Source organism: Vulpes lagopus, chromosome 7, assembly GCF_018345385.1.
Source record: "Vulpes lagopus strain Blue_001 chromosome 7, ASM1834538v1, whole genome shotgun sequence".
In the NCBI taxonomy this organism is placed as follows: Eukaryota; Metazoa; Chordata; class Mammalia; order Carnivora; family Canidae; genus Vulpes; species Vulpes lagopus.
Window position 1 is genome coordinate 81,019,223 of NC_054830.1, and position 14,069 is coordinate 81,033,291.

The 14,069-nt window shown below is 37.3% G+C and overlaps 1 protein-coding gene across 8 annotated transcripts in view; it reads right to left on the reverse strand.

Moving 5' to 3' along the window:
• The window catches only part of UNC13B (unc-13 homolog B), a 231,920-nt gene that overhangs the window by 97,792 nt on the left and 120,059 nt on the right, over positions 1 to 14,069 (reverse strand). For 5 of the 8 annotated variants that reach the window (XM_041760956.1, XM_041760950.1, XM_041760949.1 and 2 more), the window contains one exon: positions 3,126 to 3,360. In XM_041760956.1, the coding sequence (XP_041616890.1) occupies positions 3,126 to 3,360 (235 nt within the window). Of the gene's footprint in view, positions 1 to 3,125; positions 3,361 to 7,523; positions 7,560 to 14,069 lie in introns of all 8 variants that reach the window. The other 3 variants (XM_041760948.1, XM_041760951.1, XM_041760953.1) reach the window with 1 other exon arrangement.

Genomic DNA, 14,069 nt, shown 5'->3' on the forward strand with positions numbered 1-14,069 from the left:
TATAGCCAAGAATATGGTCAAACATATTTCTCTTAAAAAGAAAAAATATATAGGGGTACCTGGGTGGCTCAGTCAGTTAAGCATCTGACTCCTGATTTTGGCTCAAGTCATGATCTCAGAGTCGTGAGATTGAGCCCCGAGTCAGACTCTATGCTCAGCATGGAGTCTGCTTGAGATTCTCTCTCCCTCCCTCTTCCCCTCTCTGCCTCTCTCCCTGTTTGAGCTCCTGTGAGTGCACTCTATCTCTAAGAGACAGATAAACCTTAAAAAAAGAAGGGAAAAAAATACATAATAAAAATAATCTTTGTCAGAAGTCAAAATCTTACGGTATCGACAAGAGCAAATTATTTAAAGCATTATAATATGCAAAATCTAAAAGCTATATATGCATTGAGGATCACAGGGAAATGAATATCTTTTCCTATACTAACACTAGAAGCTGTATTCCAACTTAAGTCCATAAATAAGATACCTGACCTTTCTTTCAGATCAGAAACTGCCTGCTTCCTGTGTACTCAAGTGGGGGTATACAGAGGACCTGTAGACTAAGTGCTTGTCGACTCATGTTCTTTATAGATTTAACATCCAATTGTATTTATATAGGAAATACAAACAAGATCATGGTGGTCACTTAGTCACTAAAAATCTTTAAGAGAGAGAGACTTGAAGAGACAGTAATATTAAGCTTCAAGAGATATTCTTTTGACCCCCTTCAACACTAGAGACACTTTGGCTATATATCTAACAAAGTCCAACTCTATTGTCAAACCTCAAATTACATATTTTTATATAATTTATGTAAGATCCCAGTTATTTTGGACTCATTAGGCAAAAGCCCATTTGGTTGAGCAAATCCAATATAACATTTTTTTACATGCAATTTCATTATCCTGCAGTATCCTCAAAAACTCAAACCAAACTAGCTTCAGCCTAGAAGTTTTTATACTTCAACTTAAATCAATACATAGCCATTGCTGTAGTGAATGAAACTATTTATTTTTATACTTCTAATTTAATGGAAGATACTAAGAATGTGTTTGTTCCCTTAGGATTTTAAAAAACTAACTTAAGGATTTAGACCATCTCCAAGAACTTGGCATCTACAGTAAGAGAGAAGTTTAAAAATCAATGTTAGTGACAAATCAACTTCAAATATTTTTAATGGATATTTTCAAGAATTTTAGTTAAAAATGTCTATGATAAAAGGTTACTTAAAAGTCATGTAATTTTTGAAATGCCTGGGTGAATCAGTTGGTTAAGTGTCTGTCTTTGGCTCCAGTCATGATCCTAGGATCCTAGGATTGAGCCCTGCATTGCGCTCTCTGCTCTGTGGGGAGTCTGCTTCTCCTTACCCCTCAGCCCCTACCCAGCTTGTGCTCTCTCTTTTGAATGAATGAATGATCATGTAATTTTCTTCTCTGCTGGAGATAAAAAAAATATTTACTCTTTAATCTCATTTCATATACTGATACACTAAAATCAAATTTGTAGGGGATCAATTAAAAAATTTCTTAGGAAAAAATTTACAATTTAAAGTATATCACTAATGCTCCTCTAAGTATTATTATAGTGGTAGCCCAGGAAATAATCAAAATAATAATAGGGTAATAATTAGGTAAAATGAAGTACTCTAGAACAGTATGTAGTCATTTAGGTTGATGTGCCATTATTATTGCTGGCTTACACATCTAATACTTGCAAAGGAGGGAGGGGAAAAGGAAGCTAAAAGTAGTGGGGGTTTTGCTGTTATGTTTTTTTCCCCTAAAGTAGGACAATATAAACCACTAAAATCAAAAACATAAAATAAAAAAATAAAAAAAACATAAAATATACAAACATTAAGGGGTGTCTGGGTGGCTCAGTTGGTCAAGAGTCTGCCTTCAGCTCAGGTCATGATCTCCAGGTCTTGGGACAGAGCCCCACATCAGGGGAGTCCCTTCTCCCTCTCCTCTCCACTTGTGCTTTCTCTCACTATCTCTGTCATGATCTGTCTCTCTCAAATAAATAAGATCTTTCTAAAAATATGCAAATATTCAGTTAATAAACCAGCAAGGAGTAGAGACTAACTATTTTAAGATTCCTGGCATGTTTCTTCTTAGAATCAGATCATAAACAGTAAAAACTCTGTGATGGTTGATATAGGAAAAAATTCACTGAAAATATTCTCAGAGATAATAGTAAACTGAGACAGGAACTTTAGTAACAAAAAGTATGAGCTAAATTGGAATGGTTTTTAAAATATTAACCTCCAACCAATACTTGATTCAAGCTAGGATCATCAATGGATGCTAAAATCAATGGGGAAAATGTTGGGGAACCTGAATAATGATACAATAAAAATAAAATAAATAATCAATGTGATAGAATATTAACCCAGCTGAATCAAGGCAACATGAATATGGATGTTGTTGATTATAATATTTTTCCAAATTTTTTTCGAATTATTTTTTAAACAGGGGGAAAGTCGGGTGAGTATATATTTGTTTCTATACTCATAAACATATGACAGTAGTCTATAGAAGGATACATAGGAAACAAACAATGGTGGTGTGAGAACTAGGAGATAGGAAAGAGACCAAGGAGGACACGTACAGGTGGGAGATTCTTCACTATATGTTATACTGCACCTTAACATTTTTTAAACCATGTTTTCTATATTTAAAAATTTTCTAAAGTTCCAGCAAAAGTATGGAATCTGCTTTGAAGATATCATCTGAAGTTCCCAGGGAAATATTTAGGTAGGAAAGGTTATCCAAACATTTAACACCTGTGATTTTCTTTTTTTAAATCTTGGTAAAGAGTGTTTCAGAATTGCTGGGCTGGGCAGAGGCGTGTGCTGGTTTTGTTTTTTTTGTTTTTTTTTTTTTTCAGTTATCTATCCTAAGTGAGCATGCTCTCACCCGTTGAGAATCACTGATCACAAAGAGAAATATTAATGACAGAAATATCTAAATGTGAATGTATAGCAGAGAAAAAAAAACTGAGATTCTAGACAAAATGGCTGTAGCTTGGACTATTATACTGCTATACTTCCACTACCACCTCAGATTAAAGCATCTATATTCTTAGTTACATCTTGAAAACTACATTCTAATAAGAGAAAGTGCTTTGTTTTCAATACCCACCTAAGGGCCCGCCGCTCTGGATAATCAAGATCGTAACTTTGCATGGAGTCATTGCAAGAATCCCGGGAATTGCCCTGAAGTAGCAGCTGCTGTGGCAATCGCATGGGCACGGGAAACTGGTGCACAGAAGCATTGGGCTGGGAAGCTGTATGATAAGGAGGTGGGATGCTATTGCTGGTCTCACTGCGATAGTCACTATCCCGGTCATCAACGGCACTATCAGGATCTTCAAAAGCTGTGGAATAAGCACAGTCAATCAAGACATCCTAGCTTTACTTAGTTTTTTAGAATTTTTTTCTGTTTCTAACTCAAGTAGCCACAAGCCTCGACCTTGAGAACAAGAGCAAGCTGAGCTGAATGTGAGCCAAGTGACCTCAAACCCATGTGGAAACCTGTTTCATTAATACCCACAAGTTTCTTTCCTTATTTAATAAGACAAGAAACTTGCTTTCATTTTAGTGTTGATTCCTAGAGGAGTTCTAAACTGTATTTTCCCAATGCAGAATTTCCTGGAATTTTTATTCTCTAGCTCTCATAACTCTAATGAACGATCTGCTTTTAAATGTCATAGATTCTAATCCTCTATTATTATCAAAATGGGCAGAAGAGAAATTTTCATTTAGAGTTGGCTTGCTGTTTTTAGACTTTAAAAATACATGGCTAGGGACGCCTGTTTGGCTCAGCGGTGGAGTGTCTGCCTTTGGCCCAGGGCATAATTCTGGAGTCCCAGGATCGAGTTCCACACCAGGCTCCCTAGATGGAGCCCACTTCTCCCTCTGCCTGCGTTTCTGCCTCTCTCCCTCTGTCTCTCATGGATAAATAAATAAAATTAAAAATACACATGGCTGAACCCAATAAGCAAGTCCAACATCAGAAGGTGGCCAGAGAATCAGGAAGTTCAAAGCCAAGCCTCTGAAGAACCAAAAGCTCTAGATACAAATAAGAATAGTGGCTGCCTTTATTTAAAGTACTATGACAAATTTTATTTGTATTTTTTAAGGTAAGCTCTATAACCATTGTGGGGCTAGAACTCATGACCCCAAGATCGAGTCACATGCTCCACCAACTGAGCCCATCAGGCACCCCAGAACAGTAGCATCTTCCTGTCTTGCTGCAACAACAGATTTTTCTAACAATTCCTATCAAGTACCTACACCCAGGGTCTCAGAATTTCCATCCAAAGTCTGGGTTGAAGGAGAAGAGGAAAATATAAGCACTAGCAATGGGATCTTGTTGACAATGCAGCCAAGTCTATCTAACAACAGTGACTATAATTTCAAAGAATTATTTCTGCTTTTCAGACCAGCACCTGCCTGGTTGGTTTTAGTCTTGCTTGATGATAGCTAAAATGACCACAGTTACAAATCCTGCCCCAAACAAAAATAAAAATATTTAACACTGTACTTAGAAAGGGAGCTCAACCTTATAGTCTTTAAGGTTTATTTTATAGAGAAGCCATTTCTGACACCAATTCCATATGTGTATAATTAACAAGGTCCCAGATGTCCTGTCTTGCCAATTTCCTATTTGGTTCAGTGAGGAAAAGGAACATTCATTATCCCAAAATGAAGATACTTTTAGCAGATGATGAACTCCTCATATTAGTAATTAAAAAAAAAAATCTTGGTAAATTATGTAGGCAGTGAGAGCCTTCTGAAGACCATAAGATTAGGCTTTCATAATTGCTTGTGTAGGAGATAAGAACCGGCATCCATGTAGTGGAAATGGAAAAGAGCTGATGAAAAAGAAAAATCTAGACAAATGATAAAATGTGGGGACAAATGGAAGGTAACAGGAAAATGACATCTTGGCTTGCAAATCAGACTACCTGGTAGATAATAATTCCACTAAAAGAGATGAGGGGGCACAAACATGTGGGTTTTACAAGCAAGGGAGAATATGTGAACACTGGATTCCAGACAACATTTGTGGGTATAGCTGGGAGTACAGGTAGATCTCATGAGCTTTTCCCTTTTGAGTTTAAGGCAACAATGTGAACATAAGAAGGAGAGTAATCAGAACCTCAGGAGAAAAAGTCAGTATGAGAAAAAGGCTAACCTTCAAGTGGTCAGGAAAGGTACTTGTCAAACAATAGGGGATGCAAGGCATTCTGCTCAGAAAATATTCTGGTCACATATTAGGGGGAAAAAAAAGACTTCAGGGGCATTGGTTTCAGATCTTGATGTATTTGTTGTTCTGAACACTAGAAAGAAAGGATCAAGGGACAAAAACCAGTATGTCTTTCAGACTTAATTCTTTCTGAACCCACAGAAGGAGTCAGTGTGAAGAAGTCAGATGGATTTTTCATGCATACAGATGAGAGAGCTGGGGCAACAAAGGAGACAAAGCTGAAAGTCTTTTTAAATTCCAGCAGAAGTATCAACACATAACCCAGAGAACCAAAGAGGGAGCAATGATAGGCAATCCCACTGATTATGAGGCCAGTCAGAGTTAGGAGCATCCATGATCCAGAGCCATAAACTATGATGGATGGACCCTTAGTTTTTCACTGCATCTAACCTGTTACTCCTAAATAATATGCTCTGCTTTTTTAAATTTTATTTTGCTAAGGTAAGGGGATAATACTCCGAAACTTTCCTAAAAGCTGACATTTTTATACTAAAGAAATAAAGGGCAAATATTAAGAAATAAAGTGTTCAAGGAAAGAAGAGGTTAAGAGTAGAAGAGAATATGAAAAGTAGAAGAGGGGACAGGAAAAAAGGAAATACAAAAAAGTAAGGTGAGACAAAGAGAAACAAAAAAAAGTAGATGAGGGCAAAGACCAGATTTTTCTCCCCTGACATCATCCCTGAACTCCCTAGAAAGTAACCCTCTTGGCACCACCAAGGCTGATTAGAAACTAACAAGGGAAATTAAGAAAGAACCTTGAATGAAAAAATTGTGCTTTTACGGCAGCAGTAATAATCCCTTACTGGCTCTACTCTACTCCATCACACCACTACAGTTAAAACAGAAAAATCCTGGCTTCACTGAAAAAGAGAATCTGAGTGCAGGTTTGGTTACTCAGTCTAAGAAGGACTTGTGAGCTAGCTTGAAGGCGAAAATTAAAAAGCCCTTGGAAAATTAAAAGGCTGGGAAAATTAACTCATTCAAGTATTTATTGGATGCCTATAAGTACAAGGCTAAACACAGAAGATTCAGAGTACAGAGTTGGTCTGAAAGGAGAGAGAAATGGATACAAATACAAGAAAGTAACTATCATGAGTACAGTATAAATCAAGTGCTATGTGAGTTGAAGGCAAGGTCACTTCCAATTACGGTAAGCAGGAAAAGCTTTATGGCAGAGACAACTTTAAAAGACTGGTAGGTTTTCAACCGGTGAAGTTCAGAGGGGGAGGGGAAATACCTTCTAGGATCTAGATAAAAACAATGGCGTGAGTAAAGACTCAACAAGGTCTTCTTTTTTTTTTTTTTTTTTTAAGAAACATTTTGTAGCTCATCTGGCAGGTGCATAAAAGGATATGGAAGGGAATACTAGAAAATAAACCTGGGGAGAGTAATCTAATCTGGGGCAAAAATGGGCCCCAAGTATAGTGCAGTCACTCAAACAATACTGAATGAAATACTGAATAATGAAGCTTTCTGGTATGTCCTGTTCCTGGATTGAATCCCTGTCTTTAAATCCAGAGTACAGGTAGAACTTCATCAGCCTGAGAAAAAAGGCAAGAGAATTCAAACCATTCTTTTCTATGGCTTATTCTTTTCCTACTTGAAACCCTTAAGTTATCTCAGCTCTCTTAGGCTGCCTTTCAGCAGGTTCCTAGTGGAAACACTCAGGATGCAAATCACAGAAAGTACACATTCATAAGAAATTCCAGTGACAGAACAAAATTTGGCTCCTCTTAGCACCTGCTGGATACCTAAGAACTGGGACTCAACCAAATTCCCTGTAAGATGGGTAACACAGCCAGTAATGTCAGCCTAACGTTGTATATCTTGCTGGAAAGAACTGACTGCCCACTCAAAGCTGTAGAATGAAGAGACCAAAGGAGACCAAAGGAGAGGGTTCCCTACACTAGGTGCTGATGGTATCACTTATCCCTGGGAAGGAAAAAAAATCAAGAGATACTGCCAAGATTATAATTGGGACTTGGGTTGAAATCTCTCTCTCTCTCTCTCTCTCTCTCTCACACACACACACACACACACACACACACACACACACACACACGCACACACACACACTGTCTTCAAAAAACCCAGCCTAAAAGGATATAACATTCCTTGCAAGTAATGGTCTTTGAGTTTTAAGTAGGGGAGGAGAAAGGAGTGGAATTATATATGCTTGTATGCATGAAAATCTAGCTTCATAGTTCAGAGGGAGTGTGTTAAAGGGTAAAATCAAGAAAATTATAAGGAATTCAATTTCTTACGTACTCTGCTGCTCTCCCCAGCCCAAATAGGTCCAGTGACCTAAGAAAACCGCAAATGGTAGCAAAAAAGAAGAGTAACAGAGACAATTTTAGTAATAATTCAAAGACTGTTTCCCCATCCCACCAATGACTATACACCTTACCATGCTTGAACCTGCCCTACTTGTATTCCATTAATTTTACAGAACATGTAGAGAGCCTTCTGCAAGGCTCTATCTAGCATGAGCCTTCTACCAAGCATGAGACAAACCTACAAAGTACTCTTGTTCTAATTTGCTATATAGAGAATAACAAAAAAACTGCTTTTACACTCTTTTTAAAAAAGTTTTCTTTATTTAAGTTACCTCTACACCCAATGTGGGGCCCAAACTCAGGACCCTGAAATCAAGAGTCACACACTCCTCTGGCTGAGCCAGCCAGGCATCCCTGCTTTTACACCCTTAAAACTCCTTCTAGCCTAGGACTCAGAACATTATCATTTAGGAGCTGATATACTCTTCCCTGTTCAAAATGACAAAAATTCGACCTGTCTTTAAGAAATCCTTCCTGTATATCTTTGGTCACCAAACCAAAGAATGAGAATCTCAGACCTGACACAGTGGAAAAGAGAATGATTCCCTTGTCTAGGAGCAATGAATCTAATTTTGATGCTCTCTACTGAAAATTAAAAGGCCAAAGAATAGCTTTAACATCTAATCTCCCAATATGTAATAAAACACTGTAGCATTCTGCTCAGAATCACTTTTTTTCTAACTGCCTATACAATTTAATAAAATCCAATAAATACAGAAGCTTTCAATGACAAGAGAAAATTGAACACTTTCTACTCATTTTTCAAAATAAAAAAATTCAGTATTAATTACATTTAAATCCTATTCCATACCCAAAACTGAATTTGAGGCAACTAATGTCACACACACACACACACACACACACGCACACTAAAAATAGGCCTTTATCCCAAGAAACCAGGAGTAATTTAGCTTCATAATTAAGAACATGAGTACTCAAGCCAAACTTAAGTTCTTCTAGCTCTGTCACTACTAGCCATATGGTCTTGAAAAAATTACAGATATTTCTTCAATTGTAATATGAGAATATTATGAGTCTCAGCTACCAAAGGATTTTAAGAGAAAATGCATGTAAAGTACTTAGTACAGGTCCCTGGAACAGGGCAAGCAATTGGCATTTTTGTTTTGTTTTGTTTTTTTCATGTTGCCATGTTTTTGCTTGCCTTACAGGTTCTTTAAAAATAGGTAACAGGAAGATCCACACACTAATATCTGTTGAGGGATTGTCTATGTCTGGGTTAGAAAGTCCTCAGAGCTCTGAGGGTGCAGTTCCCTTCAAAATTTGCAGTTAAGACTCAAAATTCTGGAAGCACTGAATAATGCCAACATAGGCTGGTTTCATTACCTGAGCCAACTCCCAAACCTGGGGATATAGGACTACTAATCGGTCATAGTCCATTTAATGTAACTATACACTAAGAGTTTTCTTCCTATATTTACCTTCCTCCTACTACCTCCATCTCTTCCTATCCCTCAGAAAAGATATGTTGACTTACTGTGCCATTTCTTAAATTTTAATAATTTATCTAACTTCCTAGCCATAGAAAAAGAAGGAGTTAAAGAGAAAATTCTCCCAGGCTACAACATAGTTGCCATAACAACTCTGGGAGAGTAATTACTTTGCTTCCTTAAAAAGATAGAAAAAAGAAAAAAGAAAGAAAGGGAAAGAACCGAACTTTAGAACATGCCTAGCAACCTAGATTGCTCCGGGCAAGTGACAATGCTGCTTCTCACTGAAACTCTGGACCCAAAGAAGCCTCTCATTGCAAGACATTGCCTCATCTTTGAATGCATCACAGTATTGCACAGCAGTTCCTTATACATAGTAGATGCTCAATAAGTATCTTATAGGACTAAATCAAATGATCTGATTCCACTCCCTAGATCCAATCCCAAGCCATGAAAATAACATGCTCTCTGATCAACCAGTTCCCTATTGTCACTTCAGTGTGGTACCCATTATAAGAGAAAGAACATCAGTTTAATTAAGCAAGTTTCCTTCCTCACTCTAAAAACACACTAAAACATCTCACTAGCCAGAAGGACAATTACTGAGGATAGTTAGATTTTGCTAGGTGTTAAGTACCAATAAGGGGGTTGAAGGATGATGTTCCAGGAAATGTAAATCATACACACAAAAGCACATTCAGTGAACTTGCAAATAGTTATAGCATATCTGAATAGGACACTGAAGGGTTATGAAAGAACTTAATCAAAGGAGGTCCTAAGTAATGGTTAGAAATTTAGTAATGTTAGGAATTTGATGTTATCTGGAGGTTAATGCAGAGCCATCACAGCTTTTTTTTTTTTTAATTCCAGGATGGTTAATATACAGTGTTATATTGGTTTCAGGTTTATAATAAAGTGATTCAATAATTCTATACATTACCCAATGCTCATCATGACATCAAGTACACTCTTAATCCCTTTCGCCTACTTCACCCATCCTCCATCCACCACCCCTCTGGTAACATCTGTTTATTCTCTATAGTTAAGAGTTTGTTTTCTGGATTATCTCTTTATTTTTTCTTTGTTAGTTTGTTTCTTAAATTCCACAAATGAATTGGTATAAAGCATGGGAGAGATGAATCAGATTTGTCATTTTAGAGGATCATAGTACAGTGTGGCCACAAGTTTGTAGGATAGGTGGACTGGAGACTGGTGTCAGGGAGGCTGATAAGGAAGCTACTGTACTCACCTAATGATGGATTGAACTAGGAAAGTGGTAGAGGGAGTAGAATAGATACATTCGTGAGATAAAATCAATAGGATTTAATAAGTAACTCAATGTGGGAGCTGAGGAGAATAAAGCTGAGGAGAATAAAGGAGAATAAACAATTTTAGCTTGAGCTATTGGGTGGATATGACACCACTCATCAAGAAGAGAAATACAAGAGGGACAGGTTGAAAAAAATGATGAATTCAGTGTAAGATTACTGGCTGTGAGTTATCTATGAGGTATTTCAAATGAATATATCTGGGAAGACAGCTGGATATATGGTTGTAGACCTAAGGAAAGATATGTGGAGTTTTAAGTTTTCAGAATACAAGCTGCCATGAAGACAGATTTTTCTGCTTTGTACCCTGCTGTATCCCTACTGCCTAAACAGTGCTTGGCACAAAATAGTAACTCAACAAATATTTGTAAATTAATGGATAAAAATTAAAATGTAAATATAAAAAAAAAACAATGAGGCAGGGGTTCCTAGGTGACTCAGTTGGTTAAACGGCCAACTCTTGATTTCAGCTCAGGTCATGTTCTCAGGGTCCTGGGATTGAGCCTTGCATCAGGATCCACATTCAGCAGGGAGTCTTCTTGGGATTCTCTCTCTCCTTCTACATCTGCCCCTCTGCCTCTTTTCTCTCTCCAAAATAAATAAGTCTTTTTTAAAAAATTTTTTAAATGAGGCAGAATACAGGATAAAGAAAAAGACTGTACAAAGGGGATCAGGGGAATCTACAGAGTAGCCATATTTAAAAAGCAGACAATTTAAAAAAAAAAAAAAAGCAAAGAAAGAAAGAAAAGAATAAATGAATGAACTGACAAGAGAAAGTGTTGGTGAGGCTGTGGACACACTGGAATTCTCACACATGGTGGGCAAGAATGCAAAGTGGAAGGCCACTTTGGAAAATAATCTGAGCATTTCTTATTAAGTTAAATATATACCATAAAACCCAGCATTCCCTCTCATATGTATTTACCCAAGGGGGGGGAACATGTTACATAAAATCCTATACATGAATGTTCACAGTTGCTTAATTCATAATAAACTGTAAACAAAGATGTCCACCAGCTGAACAGATAAACAAACCATGGTATATCCATATAATAGAGTGGTATTCAGGAATAAAAAGTAATGAATGGACACACACAGATGAATCTTGGATGCAATATGATTAGTGTAACAAGCCAGACTCAAAAAGCTAAATATAATATGATTCTACTTATATGACTTTCTGGAAAAGGCAATACTACAGGGGCAGAAAAAAATTACAGTTTTCATGGGCAGGAGTGGAAAAGGCTGACTACAAAGGGGTTTAGAAAATTTTAGAGTTGACAGAACTGCTTTATATCTTAACTATGGTTGTAGTTACAAAACTTGGTTGTCAAAACTCATAGAACTGTATACTAAAGGGGAGAATTTTATTCTATGTAAATTATACCTTAATAAATCTGACTTAAAAAAAAAAAAAAAAGGAAGAGTCTATGAAGGAGGCTGGGAAAAAGCCAGAGACGAAGAAAACCATAGTGATGTGGTCTCTGAATCGGAAAAAAAACCAATGTTTCAAGGAAGCAGTGGTTCCAAGGCAAAAGAAACAAAAGCAAAAATGAACTATTGGGACTTCATCAAGATAAGAAGCTTTTGCACAACAAAGGATACAGTCAACAAAACTAAAAGACAACCTACAGAATGGGAGAAGATATTTGCAAATGACGTATCAGATAAAGGGCTAGTTTCCAAAATCTATAAAGAACTCATTAAACTCAACACCAAAGAAACAAACAACCCAATCATGAAATGGGCAAAAGACATGAAGAGTAATCTCACAGAGGAAGACATGGACATGGCCAACATGCACATGAGAAAATGCTCTGCATCACTTGCCATCAGGGAAATACAAATCAAAACCACAATGAGATACCACCTCACACCAGTGAGAATGGGGAAAATTAACAAGGCAGGAAACCACAAATGTTGGAGAGGATGCGGAGAAAAGGGAACCCTCTTATACTGTTGGTGGGAATGTGAACTGGTGCAGCCACTCTGGAAAACTGTGTGGAGGTTCCTCAAAGAGTTAAAAATAGACCTGCCCTACGACCCAGCAATTGCACTGTTGGGGATTTACCCCAAAGATTCAGATGCAATGAAACGCCGGGACACCTGCACCCCGATGTTTCTAGCAGCAATGTCCACAATAGCCAAACTGTGGAAGGAGCCTCGGTGTCCATCGAAAGATGAATGGATAAAGAAGATGTGGTTTATGTATACAATGGAATATTACTCAGCAATTAGAAACGACAAATACCCACCATTTGCTTCGATGTGGATGGAACTGGAAGGTATTATGCTGAGTGAAATAAGTCAATCGGAGAAGGACAAACAGTGTATGTTCTCATTCATTTGGGGAATATAAAAAATAGTGAAAGGGAATATAAAGGAAGGGAAAAGAAATGTTGGGAAATATCAGGAAGGGAGACAACATAAAGACTCCTAACTCTGGGAAACGAACTAGGGGTGGTGGAAGGGGAGGAGGGCGGGGGGTGGAGGGGAATGGGTGACGGGCAACTGAGGCGGACACTTGACGGGATGAGCACTGGGTGTTTCTTTGTATGTTGGTAAATTGAACACCAATAAAAATTAATTTTTTTAAAAAAAAGAAGCAGTGGTTAATAAATGTCAAATGAAAACGGCGTACTGGATTTAGAAATAAAAAGGTTACTAAAAACATTAATAGCAATTGTAACAAATGAAAGCTGGAGTATAGACTACTTAGAAACAAATGGAAGCACATACAATAGAATAAGGAGAAAGAGATTCCACAATTCACACAGTAAAACACTGAATGTGAGCAAGATGGTAGACGCTGCTTATCAAAGGATGCCAAAAAGAAGCAAGCAGAGAACAGACAATGGCCAAACGTATTACACACAAAACTCAGTACCTTAAGAGCTTCTTACAAAACCAGCAACATACTCAAATTGGGTATTCACACATATCAAATGTGTGTCAAACTGACAATTTTAATGAGCATGCTAATGTTTCCCACCTCCCTAGAGCCTCAAACCTCTTTAGTTCACATATTAACAAGTGAATAACCAATTACTCTGCAGCTCAGTGGCATCCGATGCTTAGTTAGAGTCAGGCAGTCTAGAAAACTAGAGCTTCCAACTGGCAATGACAGTGTATTTACAATGTTGTGAGTTCTGTGCAGATTAGCTTTGCTAAGTGTACCTCAAAAACCCAAAACTCCAACACTTAAAACTCCCAACACTTCAAAACCAGAAGCCACAAAACCATTCCAAAAGTCCTCTCTACTTTATCTCCCATGTCCAATCCATCAACAAGTTTAATAGTTAATTCTACTCAAGTCTCCTTCTTCAGTTGAAGACAAAAATGAAAAAAAAAGAAAAAAAAAAACACACAAAACAAAACATCTCCTTCCTCATAGGTTTCGCAGTCCTTATCAAGAACTTGTTACCTCATGCCTGAATTATTGCAGATTTTGGCAGGCTTTATGACCATCTAATCTCTGTCCCATTCAATCTACTCAGCACATTAGTTGCTCTAATCTCAGGAACTAATTTTCCTAAATCCAGCTTCTAATCACATTATTACATTAAAATTTTTTTCTTTATTTAAATTCAATTAATTAACATACAATATATTACTGGTTTCAGAAGTAGAGGTCTGTGATTCATCAGTCTTTTTTTTTTCTTTTTTAAAGATTTTATTCATTCATGAGAGACTCAGACAGAG